Source organism: Aquila chrysaetos, chromosome 19 (genome assembly GCF_900496995.4).
Source record: "Aquila chrysaetos chrysaetos chromosome 19, bAquChr1.4, whole genome shotgun sequence".
Taxonomy (NCBI): Eukaryota; Metazoa; Chordata; class Aves; order Accipitriformes; family Accipitridae; genus Aquila; species Aquila chrysaetos.
Genome location: NC_044022.1, coordinates 26,067,437 through 26,087,138, shown reverse-complemented (window position 1 = coordinate 26,087,138; position 19,702 = coordinate 26,067,437). Strand labels below are relative to the sequence as shown.

At 41.5% G+C, this 19,702-nt stretch overlaps 1 protein-coding gene and 1 long non-coding RNA gene across 6 annotated transcripts in view; both read left to right on the top strand.

Annotated features, from left to right (window-relative positions):
• The window catches only part of FAM168A (family with sequence similarity 168 member A), a 200,685-nt gene that overhangs the window by 85,006 nt on the left and 95,977 nt on the right, over positions 1–19,702 (top strand). For 3 of the 5 annotated variants that reach the window (XM_041118548.1, XM_030042369.2, XM_030042368.2), the window contains one exon: positions 13,745–13,832. The exons of the other annotated variants lie outside the window; for them this stretch is intronic. In XM_041118548.1, coding sequence (XP_040974482.1) covers positions 13,763–13,832 — 70 coding nt within the window. In that variant the 5' untranslated portion in view covers positions 13,745–13,762. The remainder of the gene's footprint in view (positions 1–13,744; positions 13,833–19,702) is intronic. 5 annotated transcript variants of the gene reach the window in all.
• LOC121232460 lies at positions 2,945–8,706 on the top strand. Its single transcript, XR_005930917.1, has 2 exons — positions 2,945–3,619; positions 6,418–8,706. It is a non-coding gene; the product is annotated as an uncharacterized LOC121232460 (long non-coding RNA).

Below are 19,702 nucleotides of genomic sequence, written 5' to 3'. Positions count from 1 at the left end.
AAGATATGAATTGAATTGTTATGAAGAATGATGGCAAAAAGGTTATTATGTACAAAGATGATGCTTATCAGCATGAAAATAAATGTGTCACAAATTGGTTGCAAATCAAAGGCCTGATTTTTTTTTCTTTTTCTTTTTCAAAATGCATAAATAAGGGGTGTGCGTCTGTAAATCATGTAATCACTGTCTAACATATGCGAGGATCTTTGCAGAATATACAAAAGACTTTGCTCTGTAGAGTTTATAATGTAAAGCTGTGAGGCTACAGACATCTCTGTGTGCTTAAACTCACCTGGGTTTAAGCCTACACCTAAGTGTGTTGTAAAATAGCTGCAGCACTGAATTCTAAGACTAATTAAATTATTGGTCATAGGTAATACCCCCCTGACTATCTATTTGGACATGCACAAGCGCTTGATTTCGTGATGGCTTTGGCATAAGGCAGCAGCAAGTGTATGTTTTCGTGTCTTACTTCTGTTAAGTTATTTATGGTGTGAAGACATAGGTAGATGCTAAAGTTTAATTTCAGTGTATTTTGGAGAACGCCATTACCCGGAGATTATACATTCTGTTTTCAGTTAAACTTTCGCCTTTGTACCTGTAATACTACTGAAATGATATTAAAAATGCAGAAAGCCTAGGCAAGCTGACAATGAAACAGATTTTGTAGAGATGTTCCGAGTTGTGGTGGCAACATGTGTGTAAGATGTGGGGTAACCTGTTGACTGTAGATGATATTTAAAAAACGGAAATTCACTGAATCTGTTAAATTGCAAAATTGATTTCTTACAATAGGGATTAACATGAAATAAAGGCATTTTGTGGCAAATGGAAACTTTTAGACATTCTTTTTTTTAGCATCAAGGGGACACTGATTGATAGAAAATAAGATTTTTATCACTACTATGTTGAAAGGCATTGTAGCTCTCAGTGTGGAATCTCCGGCATCCTTCAAGCCAAAACAAATATGAATGACAGATTAGTGAATTAAACTAATCATATCATTGCTTGATGCCCTCTTGAGTTTTAACGTTGCGTAATATCCTTCGACAATTGAATGTATTAATTTTTTTGGTATTGCTTTTATCGAAAATATCGGTAGTTGCGACTGGAAATCCTACTTCACTCTTAGATACTGAGAGTATTGTCTCGTATTGGATTCACGTGAGTATCACGTCGTTAATATTTTAAACAAAACACTAGGATTTTTTTTTTCCTACACACGGATGCTGAAGCCCTGGTTGTTCAAATGGCTCCACATATCCTTGACCTCACACACAGGAGAAATCAATTTGAGGTGAATAGAAATGTTCACGTGTGAAGACCAATATTTGCTTAGCTGCTTCAGAGTAAGCTTTTCCTTTTAAACATTTCCGAGAGACCTCGAAGACTTTTTCAGTTGTTTTTTAATGTCAGCATACACTGTTATTTTAAGGAAGAAGGGGATGACTGCTCTGCTTTTAGTTTCTGCTGTGCCATTCAATCCCCAAACTGGCCTTATCCCCTGCCCCCCCTGGATGGAAAACAAGAAAGCAAAGCTGGGTTGTCTGGCCAGCCTGAATCATCGGCTGGGGATTTAGCAATTCTTTTTTGCTGATATAAACTGCAAGCTGTAAGCTCCTTCAAACTTCATTGAATCTCTTCTCACTCTTTAGTTTGGGAAGGAAAGTCCGGAAATCTATGAAAAGTCTTAATTGTTGACTTGCTGTGGCCTTTCAGCCCTTTTCTTTGTGTGTGCTGCAAAAGCATTCCTGGTTTTGGCCTCCTGGGCTGGGTATATTCACTGGAAACCTGAATGAGTATTTAGGTGAATAAAAGCACTGCAAAATCCTCTGTAATGGCAGGCTGAAAAATTCTTGGTTTTTACAGTGATTATGAAACGAATATGTTAATTGACTGCATATTGCATGCATTATAGAGTCATATCATACATTCACAGATCTTGGTCTCCTGTCTCTTGTATAGTGTCTGCTACTAACCTTTGGTAATTCCTGTATTGAATGTTTAATTTGTGTTTGAGACCTAGTACAGCTTTATAAACATATGTAGCCTTCATTTAAAGATTTCAAGTGATTGATCACAGTCATCTGATGCAAACCTTCTTTCTCTTACGCTGGTTATATGTTGTTTTACCGCATATTTTTGCAGAATCCACCCATAGAGGCTTAGGCTCAGAGTCTATAGAAGAAATACCAAGTAGTAAAGAATTCAGATATGGTGTGAGTTGGATACGTACTAGAGCAGTAGGGCATATGCACAGAAGGAGGTAGGCATTCCTGATAGGGAGGGAGGATGCTGAAGGTCGGCTCTTTCACCCACCCGCAGCCGCCCAGGAGCACAGCACAGTTTGGTCATGGAGGCAGTTGGGTTTGGGCAGCTGGTGAGATGCGTGGGACATTGGGATCGGGTGGTGATCCCCACCAGTGCTGCTCAACCTTCAGCCAAAGCAGTGCAAAGCTTTTGTGGGCCAGGGGAGGGGAGCTAGCTGTAGACCACCCGGTCTCCCACTCCACTTTGATGTTTGAGAGCTGAAGGTGATTAAGTAAGTCTTTAGAATTTAAATCAACTACTTAATTTCATATTTTCAGTTTGAATAATCTTTATTTTGATGGCTTGTAATAATAATTGCAACACTGCTGCCTTTGGGTGTGCATCCCTCTTTGTTTTTTTTAGCCCAGACTGTCCCATATTTCCTTAGAAAGTAAAAACCCTGCCTGAGCTCTGCCTGTGATTGTTGTGAGTATCTCATTTTCTGAAGTTCTGTTTGTTCGTCACTTGGCAGCTTTCACCCGAAAAAGCTAACAGCGTTCTTTTACTTATTTTTCAAGTGGTAACAAGTTGCCACATATATTAGCCAGGTATTAGTGGTCCTTAGTAGCACCAGGCACACTAAGACCAGCATAAATCTGGGGTCTGTTGTTGTTCTTCTTCCATGTAGATTGACTTCCAAACGGAGTGAACAAATGCCAGCGTCTGCCTGTCCTATGGGTAGGAAAGACTTTCAGTCTCCTGGGCTCGTTAATACAGTACCTCTTGCCAACACGAAATTACAAAAAGAGAATGATAAACAGACCTCTTGCCAAAGCTGCCTTTCCGCTAACAGATTTAGCCTGTGCTCTCCTTCGTCTTCCCCGGTACAGCTTTGTTTTAGAACAAAGATTGCAAAATATTTAAGGAAGAAGGGACTATTACAGAGGATTGATCCCTTCCATTTGCACTGTTAATCTTCATTTTTCCCAGTGTCTATACCCCGTCTTTGTGCATCGGCATGAGCAAAGGAAAAGAGAGGGCAGGGAAGGATTTGCTGTGCTGCCTGCCAGGGGAATGGGGCTGGAGTCGGAGGATGGCTCCATCGTCCTTGTGCTCCTGAACCTTGCACTGGGTTTCCAGTCTTCACCGGAGAAGAAAGCCTGTCACCAGAAAACAGGACCTGGGAGGAGATCATTAGAGGGCAATGAGGAACAACCATGGCTGGAAGTCATAAATCACGCAGTCAAAACCTGCAGTGCAGTGGATTTGAACGCTGACCAAATAAAGCCGAGAGGATTCTGACCCATCTATTATTAAAAGGACATCTCTGCCTTCATCTGATTCTAATTCCAGGAATATTGTATTTCTGGTATGTCAACTTTGTACGGTGTAATCCACTCAGAAACAAATTTAGATCTTTATCCTATTGCAGTGCGTGGGAAGGAGTGATGTTTTCAATATTCAGGATATGGTTGGAAAGTGATTCTCCCATACTGAGGGGAGTAATTACAAAAATTGAAGGAAGGTAATTAGTGGTAGTGGTTGGAAATTTTGGAGCAAAACGTAAATTAAAGCACGTCTTTGAGGGTAACATGACTTTTTCTGGTATTGAAATTTTTCTGTTAGAAATTGGTTAATACAGTTTAGTTTGACCCAGTGGAAAAGAAAAGAAAATGTGATACTGTAGCCTGAAATAAAAACGAGTTCATGCAGCTGGCGTGATTTGGATATGCCGTCCGCAAGCGACTGCATCCTCAGCTTGCTGTAATGGTGTCACCTTCAACTCTTTTTCCACCCTGGTATTTCTCTAGCTGACCACATCCCACTTTTAAATTACGCTTTAAACTCTTTGAGATGGGAGCCTCCATCTCCGAAACATGCTTAAATACTTGAGTCTTCTCTATTGAAAACAATAGAGTGATGGCAGCAAGCCTGATGCTCGGGAGCTGAATCTTGGTCCTGCCAGTATAGTCTTGCTTACCTTGAGCCCATCATCTCAACGCTCTTCTGCAGGCTTCTCGGCATCTGTAAAATGAAGCTGCAGTAGTGATGGATTATTTAATATTTTGAAAGAGCTTGGAAGAGGGGAAGCTTATATTTATTAGTAACATAAATTGATTTTTATGAATATTGTTTTTGTGTCTGCTACTAAAGTGTAGCTTCTCTTAGGAGAAGGAGCAATGGTTGACTGTGAGAAATGTCTGAAGCAGCTCGAGAAGTCTCAGATAAGAAAGATAACTAAGAATATTATTTTGCTTTTTTTATAGTGACTGGGTGATGTTATAGGATAGATGTTTTTAATCCAGGGAAATTTTCTAACCAAAGCCTCAATAATTTTATGGTAGGTCAAATTCTGCACAAAGTTAATAAAAAATGTCAGTTAGATGCTATTTAGTGCTTGCTTAGCATCGTGTTCATGTGGTATGTAAATTTTCATGGTCCTGTGGGGCATCTTAACATTGTCTGTTTGACTGATACGCTACAGTATAGATATCCATCAATGGAAAAGTGTGAATGCCACCCTCTCCCCCCTAGCTCGCCAAGATTTCTGGTGTCCTACCAAGTGCCAAGGAAACTTCTGTCTGGAGGCCATCAGGAAGAATCCAAAGTCTTTGGAAAGCGATTACGTCTGACACTAAGAAGGTTACAGCCTGAGACTGTGGAGGGAGGTAGAGGTCAGAGAAACGAGTTACAGCACAAACTATTTTGAGCCAGAGATGAAATGCTGGTTGAGAGGACATCTGCAGCCATCCAGCCCAACCCCACCAGCCCCAGGTTGGGTCAAGCATGGCCTTGCTTACACCAGTCCTGAAAACCTCCAGCAAATCTGTGGTCAGCCTGGTCCAGTAACGCAGTACCCACCTAGTCAAAAGGCTTTTCCTAATGGCCATCCTGAATCTTCCAAGCCATCATTCATGGAAAGAAAGGAGCAGAGAGAAGAGTCTTCAAACCGCATGTCCTGGGAAGTCTTTTCAGCAAAACACAATGAAGTAGGATTGTGAAGATAAAAGAATCGAGATAATCAGCTGGAGGAGGACATGGCTCGGTTGGAGGGCAGAACGAGAGCACTAAATACAAGAGTACAGAAGGGTTCATTTCAAAAGGAAAAGTCAGCAAGGCCTCAAGTTAAAGAAATTAATAGGAATGTATCAAGGAAGTCATCTGAAAACTACTGAGAATGGTTTTGGACACACAGGGACAGATATGTTAGATATTTTTAAAAATACATTTATTTATTGGTTACCTGCTGGTGAAACCCATCAGTCTTGCAGATATAAAGCCAGGAATTTACAGCGCAGAATTCATCTGCGTACAGACGTTTTCTTCTCTGGAAACAAGCTAATATAACATCAGCTGTGCTAGCATAATTTTTTTTTCTCATTGCTGAAGTTTCTTATAGGGGAACTGGTTTCTCATTTACTGAGGTCCATAAGGGTATTTTTATAAGTTCTGCCTAATGAAAAAAATAGGATATATAGATATTTTGCCATGCCATGTTCAGGCTTGCTGAGCAACCTCTTGTTGCACCAAGTGCAACAAGTGATCCTGTCTTCCTTGTCTGTCTCTCACTTTCTCAGGCTAGGGCAAGGATTTCCTTTATTATTTTTTAATATGCTATCTAGCATAATTGAATCACCAAATTTTTTTGGATCCTCTGGCTTTTAAGTAGATCATAAACTTCAGCAAACGAAAGGTCAAGATTTTTCCTGCCTCAGCATTTATTTTTGGGCAGTCTGAGATCAGCAAATTCCAAAGTCAAGAGCTGCTTTGTGCTTATAAATTAGCTATTTAATTTTTCATACAATAAAGACACAAGGGCTTGTTCCTGTTATAGATGTCAAACTTTTCTCAAATGAAAGGTATGTGGGTTTATTTAGTTATTTATTGGAGAAGAGGCAATAGGTATGGGAATGTGGCTCCTTATGGGCTTGGCTAGGTGACTCCCAGCTAGCCCATGCCAACCTCCTGTGTCTCCTCAGTGAACAGCTGGGTGCTACTGCCCTGGTTTGGCGGTGGATCTGTATGAGAGATGCTGTAGGACTGCAAATCATCCAGCTCATTTTTGTTTTCCCGTTGCTGGTCTTTGAGATTGGGTAGGTCAAGTGCTGCATTGAGATCTCGTGCTCTGCAGCATTTCCAGTTGGTTTAATTCTTTCCCTCCATCAGGGTCAGCTTCAGCTGAACAGCTCGGGTTTCATCTGGTGCGAGCCGTACCGCTGGTCCATGGTGGTCGTTAACATCCTGCCGTTCCTGTCTCTGCTCCCCCGTTGATGTAGTCCGAGCTGATAACACCCCTGTGGCAGGGGACAGCGGCTCTTTGCCGAAGCCCCGGGACTCCTTGGCGTTAGCCGGACGCAAACGCTTTCCGATTGCTGAAAGTGCGTGACGTGAAGTACCTATGAAGAAAATACATCGTCAGTGTAATTAATGAGTAATGCAATTCAGTCACGTTCAGAGCCTCATGAAAGACCATACAGAAATGACGTGGTGTTAATCACCAGCTGCATTAGCTCTACTGCTGACTTCAACGCCATCCGTGTTCGTACATTGAACGTCTTGATTGCATCAGGCAATGACTACGCTTCAGATATTTTCATATCATGCTTTTTATGTATTCCCTTAAAGTTGCCATCTCTTGAATGGGGCGAATATTATTTAAACTAGCTCTTCTAATTCAAAACTTGGCTGGAGAGTAAAACCATGCAGCGTATCTTTCCTCTGAAGATGGTCTGTGCGTGGAGGACACTGATGCTGTCTGCAAGCCTTTACCCCCTGAGGGATGCAGACGTGCCATCCCAAATCTGGTTCACATCAGCAAAGGCATGCCTGCGTGCAGTAACATCGACTGCTAAAGCGTTCCTGAACCGCTGCTTCACTGCACATCTTCATTTCCACTGGAAACGCTCCCAGAAAAAAAGGGTCCAGGACATGACTGAGAGCAAGCCTGAAATCAAATGTGCATTTCAAATGTGGAATTTTTGAAATAGCAAACGTTTTCTCAGGATAGAAGAAAAGCTTCTTGCCTAGCTTTTGCTGCTAGCTACCACTTCACGGGTGCTTTAGAAATAAAGATGGCAATATGAGTATCGATGGATGTATCAGTAGGATGGTTTGAGGACCAGGATGACCCTTCTGCTCCGGCTGCATGGGTTTGTGAAGCAGGGTGCTGCAGGTTCTGGGGAGTTGGAGTTTGTGGAACAGAGTTTACAGTTATTTAGGTAAAACAAGGCTGGAGCAGAGCTGAAATTTTCTTTGAAAATGAGAAGTGGGGAGAACTGCAGGAAAAAAGCAATATTCAGGCTCTGGAATGATGCCTGAGATTGATTTGTATAAACATCAAGGTATAGCTGAAGTACAGTGGAAGAGGTAAAAGTGAACATTATACTGTACAAACAGGAGCTACCATTAATAATTTACTGCTAATTGAAGCCTTAAACTTTTTGTGGAGTCTGGCCTTCCTTTCGTTTCCCTCTTTAAATTGATTTTTTAAAAAGTACTTTTTATTTTATTAATAACAGATTAACTAAAATTGTGTCAACTTTGACCTGGTTCTTTTATAAGGTCTTTAACAGGTTAAATATTTTGCTTCAGGTGAGATACGTTCAATCAACTTTTAGTTACGGTGTAGCTAAAAAAGCAGTAAATTAGAAAGGAGATGTTAATTGTGGAAAACCACGTTGTGTTATGAATCTCCAAGCTCATGCATACTGTCACAGCAGAGTTTTTTGGGGGAAAGGTGGGACGTAGCCTTGTAGCTTGCCTAAATTAACCTTTAGCAGATGAATTGGAAGTTAATTTAATTATTGTTTGGCGGATCCCAAGTGAGGGTCAAGCTTCAAATGACTTAACTGAAAAATTGTCAGAAAATTATTGGAATTTGAATGCAGTGTAAGGTCAGGAGGTCTTTCCATGTTCAAGGAGGCTTTGGCTGAATACTATTAGCATGTGATTTGTATAAAATGAATGTAAAGACGTGATGTGCAGATCAAGGAAGAAACGTATCTTTTTCCATTGCCTTTTTTCTTTGTTCATACTCTCTCATGTTTGGTTCTGTGCCATCTTATGTGAAATAAATAATTTTTGGTACATATATTTTCTCTCAGAAGCACTTATATCCCATTTTCACAAAAGATGAAGGCAAATCACAACCTAAGCGGTATGGGAAGTTAAAGGGTGGGTCACCTTGACAGAAGGACTGACACAAAGCAAGATGGAGAAGTGTCTGTCATCCAGAAAAGCTCACATTTGCATTATTTACTCTTTTCTTTACAATTGGACTTAAGTTTAGATCTACTATTTAATTTTTTGAGAACCTGAAAGATGCACCTGTCAGTGTCACTGTTTTAAGAACCCCATAAAATGCATTTATTTCTCAGTAACACTCTGTTTATAAAGATTTTATTCACTTAGTCTGAAAAGAAAATGATAAGAACTTAATAAACTTCCTAAATCTTGCATGCCGGGTTTATTCTTTTCTTTTAGGATATTTTAAATCTCCTTCAGTGTCCTCTTTCTTTTCCTCTGCCTCTGTATGCTAGAAATGGGAAATACCTATATTTCTGTATATCAGAGTGGGAGAGGCGTATAAGATGCCAGCTCCACCAAGGTGTGCCTAGAAATACTCGTGTTAAAGTTTGTTTACGTGATAAAAATTAGTGATGGCCACCAGTATGAAGACGGAAGGCGCGAATGTCTTTGGGAAGCAGCGAAGCTGGTCGTGGCGTTTTCAAAGGCACGAAGCAAACTAACGATAGAGAAAAAAAACAGGGTAAGATGTTCCCGTTGTCTTGCATCCGTAGCAGTTTGCAGGTGGTGGTGATAACTGTGCCGGTTCTCGAGTGCTTTGAGTTCTCCCGTAGGAAGAGGATGAGCAGGCGATGTCCCGGGGATGCGGGACAGAGTCCGCTCCCTTGACAGCAGCAGGAGAGCGCGATGCAGAGAGCGATGCCCAGCTCCGGTCCAGCGAGGCGAGAGCACTCGAGCGTAGCTCTGCAGCCGCTTCACAGCACAGCAAGTTCAAGCTCAGCATGCACGGCACAAACATTTCCATTTGCCTTCTCGTGCTGCTTGGAAATCCCCCGTGCAAACTCGATTTGACTGGCGCGGTGGCCTGCTGATGGCGTGGTGGCCGCCTGACGCCTGACCTCTCTTGTAGTTCTGTTTACCCTTCATCTGAAGTAATTTCCTAGTGTGATGGAAGCATGTCATGCACTTTCACAGGAAAGATAAAATAGATGAAAATGTAACCAGGTTACAGCCAGAAAGTATCCCAAGACTGTTTGCTAGCAGCTTATTCCCATGGCATTCCTGCTGGAGTTACTCCTTCAGCTCCTTGCTGGAGTCTCGGCAGCTTCTAAGCAACCGAGCATCAGTGTTGTGGGGATTACGAAGCAGTGGAAGCTCTGTGCAATAGAGAAATACTTGTGTTTGTTTATAATTCATTTCTATTAGTCTTTTTGTTGTGTATATATGGCCACAAGCAAGTGCTGCAAGTTACTGTGGCAAAGGAGGTTTAATTTTGCTAATCCTGTTTTATTCCCATTTCAGTGTAGCTTTTTGAATGCCACAATGCAGTGCCTGTAATGAATTTAAAATGTATTTTTGAATGGTATTGTCTTGCCGAATGTATTGGAAGCTCATCTGAATGTGCTCTAATACTAGGGGCTGAAAAGAAAGAAAATCATCCATCTGAAATACCGTTTGCATGGACTCTTCCATGCTGGCTGGAAATAACACCCTGCATACCAAGCAGGGAGGAAGCACAAACCTCTTCCTCACCGTACACTCAAATCCCTAACATGATTACAATCTCTCTATCTCGTCTAAAAAGCATTTTCTTTCATCCTTCTCAATAAGAGTGTTTCTTTTTACCGTTTGGTACAACACCTAATGCAAGCCAGACATGAGCAGTAATTTTCACCAAATTATCATTTATTTGTACCCTTTACACCCAGAAAAGCACAAATGAAATGATAACTGCCTTGAACAAGGCACTTTATAAATGCAGCCGTGACTCCATCCTTGCCCAGGGGCAGGTCCAGCTGTCACTGTGTGGTCGTGGGTGGAGGAACACACATTCAACTGGAAGGCAGAGGGAAGAGGGACCCTCATAAACTTTATTTCTTGGGCAGGAAGGCTCAGCTGGGTGGGTGGCTGGCTCTGTGTGTGTGAGAAGGAGAATACAGGGCGGGAGTAAGATGGACCCATCACTTCCTTGCTCTGTTGCAGAACATCCTCGGCTTACGGGTCCTCTGACGTGGCCAACACGAAGAGCCACGTGCCCACGCACGACTGATGAATAGGATATGGCTTTTTGCAGCCATTCCGTATTGCTGCAGGGATCTCCCAGTGCCCCCTCCTCCCCGTGCAAAGAGCACCATTCAGCACCATGGGCACGTTTGTTGAGAGCGTAGTCCAACGTCAGGCGTCATGCTGTTAGTTGGGTGGCCAGGCACCTAAAATGGAGCCTGGATATTGACTTTTCTCCTGGGAACACAAGGGTGGCTGGATGGTGAAAGGTCCTCGCTGCCTAAAAGCCTGTCTGGGGGAGAGGAGGAATTGCTCTGTCCCTTGGGAGGCTTTCCAAATCCCACCGTCCTGGCAGCAAGGGATGTGCTGAGGCAAGCAAAGCAACCAGCCACCCCCTTTGCTCGTTTTGAACCTACAACACAATTATTTCTTCTAACGCCTCCAGTTGCTTGGGTTATAAGAAAGAGTGCTGCCTCTCCACCTTCTCCAGGTCATTTGTGATTTATTTTTTTTATAGGTATCTGTCACATTCCCTGTCCCACTGGGCATTTCTTCTCTGGACTTGAGGAGTCCTATTAGTGATTTAACAGTTAATTGTGGCCAGGAAATCTCTGCAACTCTATGACACCTCTCTCCTCCTTTTTCTCTCAAGTCCTATTTGTGGCATCTATTACTTAAAGCATCATGTACTAGTAGTAACCCTTAGGCTATGTGTATTACCGGTGTTCAAATTCAGAGCAGTACTGCACTTTGAAGGTGACTCCCACCAATTGCATTGTTGTTTCCGCATGCAAAGTGGTTTTGGTGTGCGTGGACCACATTTCTTTCAGAAGCTTCACTCCAGTTGCCCATCACACGTCCTCCAACCTCTTATGGAACATACAGGTCTCTAACGGTGATGGTCGTACCAGTAAAGGACATACTGGTGATGTCCTTTAGACAACTTCAAACCATGCATCAGGTGGGGACCAGACTAAAAACCAGATTAAATCTACTTCAAAGGAAACCCTCAAAGCGCAGAGGGTGTAGCCATAGGAGCCTCAGCACAAAGTGCTTTGATTGTCTGACCCTGTCTGATTGCACCAAAGTGTTTGTTAATGTAGACGTTATCTTTGGATTTTTTATAGTGCTTTTCCTTTTCAGAATATTCTACAACCATTAAAAGTTCAAAACACCTTCTTGCCTTATTCCCACTATTGATGTGGAATCTGCATTGCAGGATGGTGGTGGAATTGAATTGCAAAAAAAGAAAGTCACCCATGGAGGCATTTGGGTAAAAAGGAGGAGGTTTTTGGCTTACGTTTAGAGCAGCAGTAGATGCTCCTCATGCATTGGGTCATGCTGGCACTTCTGGGCAGCACATTCCCCCACCTTGTTACTGTCAAACCATCTTCTTTCAGATGCTTTCAACTTACTGAAAAAGTAAGGTGAAACATGTCCTACGTGCTTTGGACAGGGAGAGGCATTTCAGTTTGGTGCCTCGTCTGCGATGATTTGTTTGGACAAATAACATGCGATAGAGATGTGGTGGTTGGGCTTAAATCAACACATTCTTTTTCACTAGAGAAAAGAAATAGTTTTCATGAATGTAGATGATTTTTTAATTTCATGTTCACATGCATGTTTAATGTAGTGGTAGGTAGGTATCATATAGCATATGCGGACACATAAAGTGCATGTTTGTGCGGTTTGAGGTATAGGTATGAGTGCGTCCTGTATCTGCCACATCCTACACTGAAATAGCCTCCTGTGTTGAACGGGATCCATATGGCAGCCCAAAAGCCAGGCTTTTGAACCCACGCTTGCAGAAGCTGGTGTTCACCGTCTCAGAGATAGATGATGTTGAGTTTTTTCCTGTAAACGAGAACTCAAGCCAGCAGCACTGCCTGGGGACACAAGGACCAAATGGCCATAAAACCCTTATGCTTGAATGTAAATCCCCAGAGCTAATGTCTCACGGATGTAAAGTTTTGCATTGATTTTCCTGTTGTTCTTCTTAAGAGCTCCATCGTGCGTTACTGAAGCCGCTGGTGTAAATACGTGTCTCCGTGTAGCCTTCTCTTCCAGTTCGCTTTATAACCGTGATTTCCTTTGCTTGGAGAATTGCTCCTTCTGTGCTAACTTGGGGGCGGAGGGAAGGCTAATTAATTAAGTGGTAATTGTTGTCAAGTCAATTGGTGCTAACATTTAACATTTGACTTGTTTACTATCTTGAGGTAAAGCGGAAGGAGTTAATGATCTAACAAATTGTGCATCCATCATGAGAGACTTGTTTGGAAAGAACGGTTTTATTTATGAACTGTAAAATAATACATTTTAAAAAAACCCATATTTTGAAGCAAGATCGTTGAGGTTCTTGTGTGAAATTGTCACTAGATAGCTGTGGAGACAAGTGCGTCGCCTAATAAAGCTTAATGACTGATTTTCCCATTAATCAGAATTGAAAATGTGCTTCATTAAGATAATTAACTGAGCCAGTTGCTTAACTGACAGTTAGTAGACACAAATTCCCAAGTTACTTGCTTTCCTCTAAATAAAACTCACAAGAAGCTAACCCAGCACTGCTTCATCATCTTTATTGGAGAGAGAAACAGAAGGGCTGTTAAAATCTCATTGCTTGCGTTAGGTCCGTGACTGCATCTCCCTGTCTGGGACAGCAGTGGGATGCAGTGGGTGGCACTGGGTGCCCTGCGCAGCCTTGAACAGGACCCAAGCCTTAGGCTCAAAGTTATTGTAGTCAGCTCACGCCAGAAGCTCACAAATATTTGCCGCTCTCCATCTCGCCAGCAGCAAATGGTCTTTTATCTGCTAATTTCTGAAAGGTCAGGTCTTCATTGTGGTTGTTTTTGTCACCCAAGAACTATTAGCTCCTCCAAGGGGGAGAATTCCTTGTCTGAATTTGTGGCTTCTCCTCTTTGTTCATCGCAAGCTAAAAGTGGGGTCATGAGTCCTGAGCCCCCCTGAAGGCAGGGATATGTAAGATCAATCTGCTCCAGGTACATTTGTAGGCAGAATATGCAGCGCTTAAGAAGTTAGGGGAATTAACTGAGGGATCCAAAACTTGAATTATTAAATATGCTACCTGGTTGTAACGTCTAGTTGTAAATCCTTTCCTTTGCAGCTCTCTGTGTCTTGAATTATAACGTGGTAACGCTATCACGTAGCAGAAGACTCTTTGCACAGAAGACGACTCTGGAGCTAATGTAAGGCAGTCATCTCAACTCTCCTTTTCTTTTGTCCTCAGAGTTCCCCGTCTTCCACCATGAACCCTGTTTACAGCCCCGTCCAACCTGGGGCTCCCTATGGAAACCCGAAGAACATGGCGTATACAGGTAGGAGCGGTGTTCAGTGGCTCTTTCGTGAATGTCTGTGTTCAGTGGTGAGAGCAGATGATCATTAATGAGTGATTAATCCCTTAACGAAGGGAGAAAGAGTTCCCATCAGGGAGCCAGATGGGAACGTGACTGCAGGAAAAACTCTTCAGCAAAGCCAATGCAGTAAGGTTAGCGAGAAGAAATGGATCTGAATTCATAAGAAGAGGATGCCCTGGAAATCCTAAAGAATAGGATCAAAACGGGGTTTCTGTAGACAAACAATACAGGCAAGAAGTTGCTGGGGGAGTCAGCTGGGAGCTGGAGGGCTTGCCTCTGGAGCTGAACTGAACGACTCAGGTGCACGTGCTGGAATAATCCTGCTGTAGAAATGAGGATCTCACAAGCGAGAGCCTGGTATTTGAAGAATATGCAGTTATTCTTATAGGTGGTGATTTAAACTGCATTATTGACTGATTTTTTTTGTTTTCAAGTTGTGCTTTCGTTGAGTTAATCTTATTTTGAACAGCAAGTCTGATGTCTATTTGAAGTCCATCTTTAGAACTGAGTTGTCTAAAAATGTCATCTTTAATACTTGAAAAAGGCACTGAAATAAGTTTACCATAATTATGTAACTAGCGGGGAACTAAAGTGTACTGATATGGAAAGAATTTAGCTCGGAGAGAAATAGTGCTTTGGAAAAAGAAAATCTCAGCTTAGGTGTTTCTGTAGTTTTCCCCGTGGATCATGTTTACCAGCAGTTGTTCTTCTGATCTTGTATAAGCACCTTACAAAATCAGCCTTGGAAGACTCCTTTTTCTAACATTTCGTTGAATGTAATTAGCTATTAAGTGTCATACTGTGTTAAGACTTCCTTCTTTATATTTGCATTGCCAGTTGTATGTCTTGACTTTTACCCAACATGTGAAATTGCTTGGGAGTGTGCTTTTGAGGAGGAGAGTGGTCACCAGCAAATGGAAATGAACATCAAATGCTCTTAGCTACTTCATTTACAAAATATTCTCATTGACTTTGGTAGCTATTTCAGCTGGTAGATCAGTAGGGCTGGCTGCGTTGCTGCAAAGAGATCTGTCTGATACTCATCGGAGTAGAGAGTTCCTCAAAGGCATTTTGCCCCATTTTTATTCACCCTTTCTTTTTCCCCATCAAAATTATGCATGCTGCTTTGTTGGAGATACTGTAGCTCGGGGGAACTTTGGTCTCACAGTCAAAGCACTAGAGGCTTGGAAAAAAAAAAATCTCTGTGAATAATAGTCTCTTCAAAAATATCACTGTTGTAAGAGGACTGCAGACTCCAACAGTGCTTGGGTGACAGAATGAGCTCATAAGTGCACAGTTCTTTTCCTGCACTAGAAAGAACAGCAATTTTGTGCTTTCCAACACAAGGATGGTTTGGACAAGAGTCTACTTCTCTATCCCTTTACTATTTTTTTTTTTTGACCGGTGTTCAAAGCTCCACCTTAATATCCATTCAATGTAGATTTTCTGTATCTGCTTTCATACAATCCTGAATGTTTTAGAAGCTGCCTTCTGGCACTTGATAAGATGATTTTATATAAATATTGAGGTGCGGATTGCGTAGAGTTTGTACCTTGACCTTTCTGGAAGGAGAATTTTAGAGGGTGATTTCTGGTTTAGATGAATGAATTCTACATGAACTGCATTCCAAATAAGTCAAATGGCAACATTAATAGGATATTATCTTCTAAAATAACCTGCTGGGTAATCGCCATGAAGATTATACTGTGCACTTAAATATAAAAAGCTATTGTCTGCCTTGGCCAGCTTGCGCCAGCTCTGGTAGGGATCGTGGTGAGGTGGCCCCTGTGAGACTGGTTTCACCCAAACCATCGGACATCAGGCATTTGTCTTCCAGAGTCTGTGGTAAATGAAGAGAAATCAGTGGCAGATGTGCAGGATGACTTTGGAGAAAAAAGTTGGAGGCAGATCAATGTAACAAGGTCCTTTAGTTATGTCAGTAGAAAAACAAAGAAGGGAAGATGCAAGTGACTGCTTGAATGTAGGACACCAAAGCAGTAATTGAATCATATTAGTGCTTGGTTTTTCTATTGCGCAGGTGTAAGGTAAGAAGTCAGTGGGCTGAATTCTTACAATGAAGTCCCAAAATAGATAATAGGTTAAAAAGTGTTTAAACGAAGAGCTATTTTCTTTGCTAGGCAAATAGTATTACAAAACCTTTTAAATACGAATTTGTTTGAATATTTAATGAATATTTAATTGCAAAAAAAGGGGAAAAAGTTTAAATTCTTTCCTCTATATATCAAAGACAGGCAACTCCTGAGGGTGGTCTCAGCAATTATTAAAAGAAGGCTGCCATATCTCCTGCATTACAAGTGCCAGGCTCTGTCTATCTAATTCTTGCTTTCTATGCTTAGACTTCATTTACATTGCTTTAAGTTGGCATCATTTAGCTAGGTATCAGTTTCTAATGTAGCCACAAGCTATTCTGGGGAATATTTAAACTCTTAGAGACAAACAAAATCGACTTTTCACAGGAGGAACATTAAGTTATGGAGTTTATAGATACTTCCTTTTCAAATTGCTTTGAAAATAATTGCTAAAGCATATGACATCGTAGATCTGGAGGAGATGTTGACGGCCATCGCTTGTGCAAACCCCTTCCATGGTCCTTGGAGCTCATTACAGCTTTGGGGCCTAATGAGTGTCTCAGTCCTGATCGGCAGCTGAACGGAAGAGTTTGCTCAGAGCCCCTAATTTGAAATAGGATGTCAACAAACCGTTCTTACAATCGCTTCATGAGACAGATTGTACGACATCTGTCCCCAAATTTTGATTTGAGATCTAATTTGGGATACAATATAGAATTTATACAGTATAAGATATAATGTGGGGGTTTTTAATCCCATCTTTTTGCAGTAGTTGAAGACACTGAAAAAAATTAATGCCAAGCTTTATATTAGGCAAGATAGAGAAATAAAAAAACCCTGAAGTGTAATAAAGTTGAGGTAAAGGTTGTTAGCCCTAGGCTTTAGAGATCAGGTTTTTTTACCCCAAATGTAGTACAGCACGTGTATTACTTAAATTTTTGTCTTTAAAGATCATTCATAAACCATTCATTTCTAACCTTGTGGAATAAAACTCAGGTGGAATATATGCAGAAAGAAAACAAGGATGGTAATCAGGATACTGGCAGGTTGAATTTTATGTTCTTGTGGTTTTTTAGTGCTAAATGTAAATCCTTTATATAGAATAGATTGCTTTTGGTTGAAAGAATTAGTTTTAATCTGATTTTCTTCTCATTCTCACTTTGTTGTTTTCCATACCTGGTGGGCTAGGGAGAGAAGTCCATTTCAAGGTAAATAAAAATTTTGTACCAAATTGGCTGCTCGTGTTAGGGAGAATGGGAAATCCTTGGCACATACTCAAGTACTTGATGTACCATACATTTATTCAGATCCTTAATTTTTCCATTTTGATCTTCCTTAAAGGAAGTGTGAAGGTCAGTTATTTCCTAAATGATTTTTAAAGTGTGGTCTGAATTAGATGAATTTTTATGGGAAATTATAATTAAGTTTAAAAAAGGAAGTTTTAAAATTGAGTTATTAGGTGAAAAAAAGTCAGAAGTGTTAAATTTGTAAGAGAAATGTTTATTGAAACATCCCCCATATTTGAACTAATAGATTTATTAAGCAAAGGTGGTTTCTCATGTAGTTAGTATGTCTCATTTTTTGGGGTCCTTAAGACACCCAGATTTGTTGAATTGCAACCTTCTTCCCATTTTCCTTCCTAAACTGAAAGAGTAGAATAAGCCTTGTGTGCGTTTTCTGCTAGCAATGCTTTCTCACTGTTGAATGAGCTGGTTGTTTTGCTGAGCTAAGGTGACATGGAGAGAATATTCGTGCTGCAGATGGAGCCACGTCTGTCCAGCGCCAGGTTTGTGCTCCAGCAAGTCCTGGTTCCTCGTGCTCGGCTGGTGACTGCTTCCACTTTGCTAATTCAATGTATTTTAGAACATCAGCAGCAAACAGTGTTTGAGTGTTGTTTACTATTTAATTAAAACAGACTGTAATTAACTTGGATCTTCATGTAAGCTGTCGTTTTAATTGAGGTTAACTTTAAAATGTGTTTAAGGACTGTCGTTTGTTTTTTTTATTGTTGGTAGAATTCACTTTACCTGCCCCAAATGTGAGCTGCTGAACTGCCTGGTTTTCCTTTGGCACGTTATCCTTCCCATTTTCTTGCATCCAGTTTTGCTAAGGCACCAGTCCTGCAGCAAATAGATTAGCTTGTTGGTGTGGAATCAGGGATGAAGAATCAGTCTCTCCTGTAGCTTGTTTGACTTCAAGCGTGAAACTGTAAAAGTGTTTGTTATAGCTCACACTATTATCATTTTCCCTACCAAGAGCTGATTAATATGCTGATAAGATGCTGTGATTCATGAACCTTCGGCAGACTGACTGTATTCGTTGTAGTTATTACTAAATAATACATGATAATAAAATCTAAGCGCCCCAAGGTGTGAAGCTGGTTAGTAAGTCTCCAAGGGGTTTGTGTCACACTGCTCTAGTGCATGACACTTCCCAGGTTCTGCTGCAGCAGCAACCTGCTCGGGAGCTTCTATGCTCAGAAGAGACATCCTCCAGCTCAAGTTTTTGCTGATGGAAGCCCTTGGTTTGCTTTCGACAAACAGCTCTGTTCAGGCTTTATGTGCCATGAAGCAATATTTCTGTTCCCCCTCACAATTATTGAAGGTAAAGGAAAAATGCTTTTATTCAGTTGATCATCTGAAATTTTACAAGAAACAGGAAAGGATCTGCTTTTCTAGTTTCTCACTCTTTATCCATTCAGAAAAATCACTAAACAATATGGATATATTCTCTTCTGTTCCTTCTTTGCCCACAGATTACTGGTGATACTCTTCCAGATGGTTGTTCCCCTCCACCTTTTCCCACATCCAACCCTCCACTTGCTCTCTGACAAAAATTCACACTTTTATTTCAAACTCCTTGTACTAGTCCTAAATCCCTGCTGTGGAAGTGCCAGTACTTTTGTATCTGAGGCACACACCATTTCACCCTGCGTAGGGTCTCTCCTGGTCACCCAGATTCAGAATTGTTTTGCCCAGTTTTAGGTACCTGCAGTGTGGATGTGAGTGATCCCCTGAACTGCTTTAATGGTAAGGGACAAGAAAAAAGCATCTCCCATGTGGTCTGTTTTACTTCATGAGCCATTGGGTTGTGTCCTAGAGGTACTCGTTTCTCTCTGATACTAAAAGGTGTATTGACGGCTGACTCAGATGTAGACATCTACACAAAGTAGTCTGTGTTTGGTCTTGAGTCCCATCCCTGGGGTTTGTGTCTGAATTATTTACTGCAGGTCTTCTAAAATGGTGAAATCCATTTTAAAGAGATTCTGTCTTGACCAGGTTATGTGCCTGGCTCTTGGGTGGGAAGGGAAAGGCAAATGTATCTTCAGAGGTGTGGGGCAAGGAAGGATGGTAACGCTCTTTCTAGGCTGATACTCCCACCACATGTAGAACATGGACATCTTGCCCACTGAAGGCCAGCTGGACCAGTCATTTCTCAAACAGAAGGTTTTCAGCTCTCACCTAATCCCTGCAGCCTATGCCTGTCACTGCAGTCTGTCCTCATGGCCATCAGATCAAGGTTGTTTGAACTAGTGAGGATTCTTGGTCCAAAGCCACGTAGGTCAGTGATCCTCCCACCTCTTTGGTCTTGCTCAGGAAAGATTCAGGGATATGCAGCTTGGTGGCAGCCAAAGACAGTGTGGCAGAAACAACGGCAAGGAGACCTCAAGAAGGAGGGTGCCCACCTCACAAAGGGTGTAGAGAAGACAACCGAGTCTTTGTTTCTTTCAGGAACGAGTAG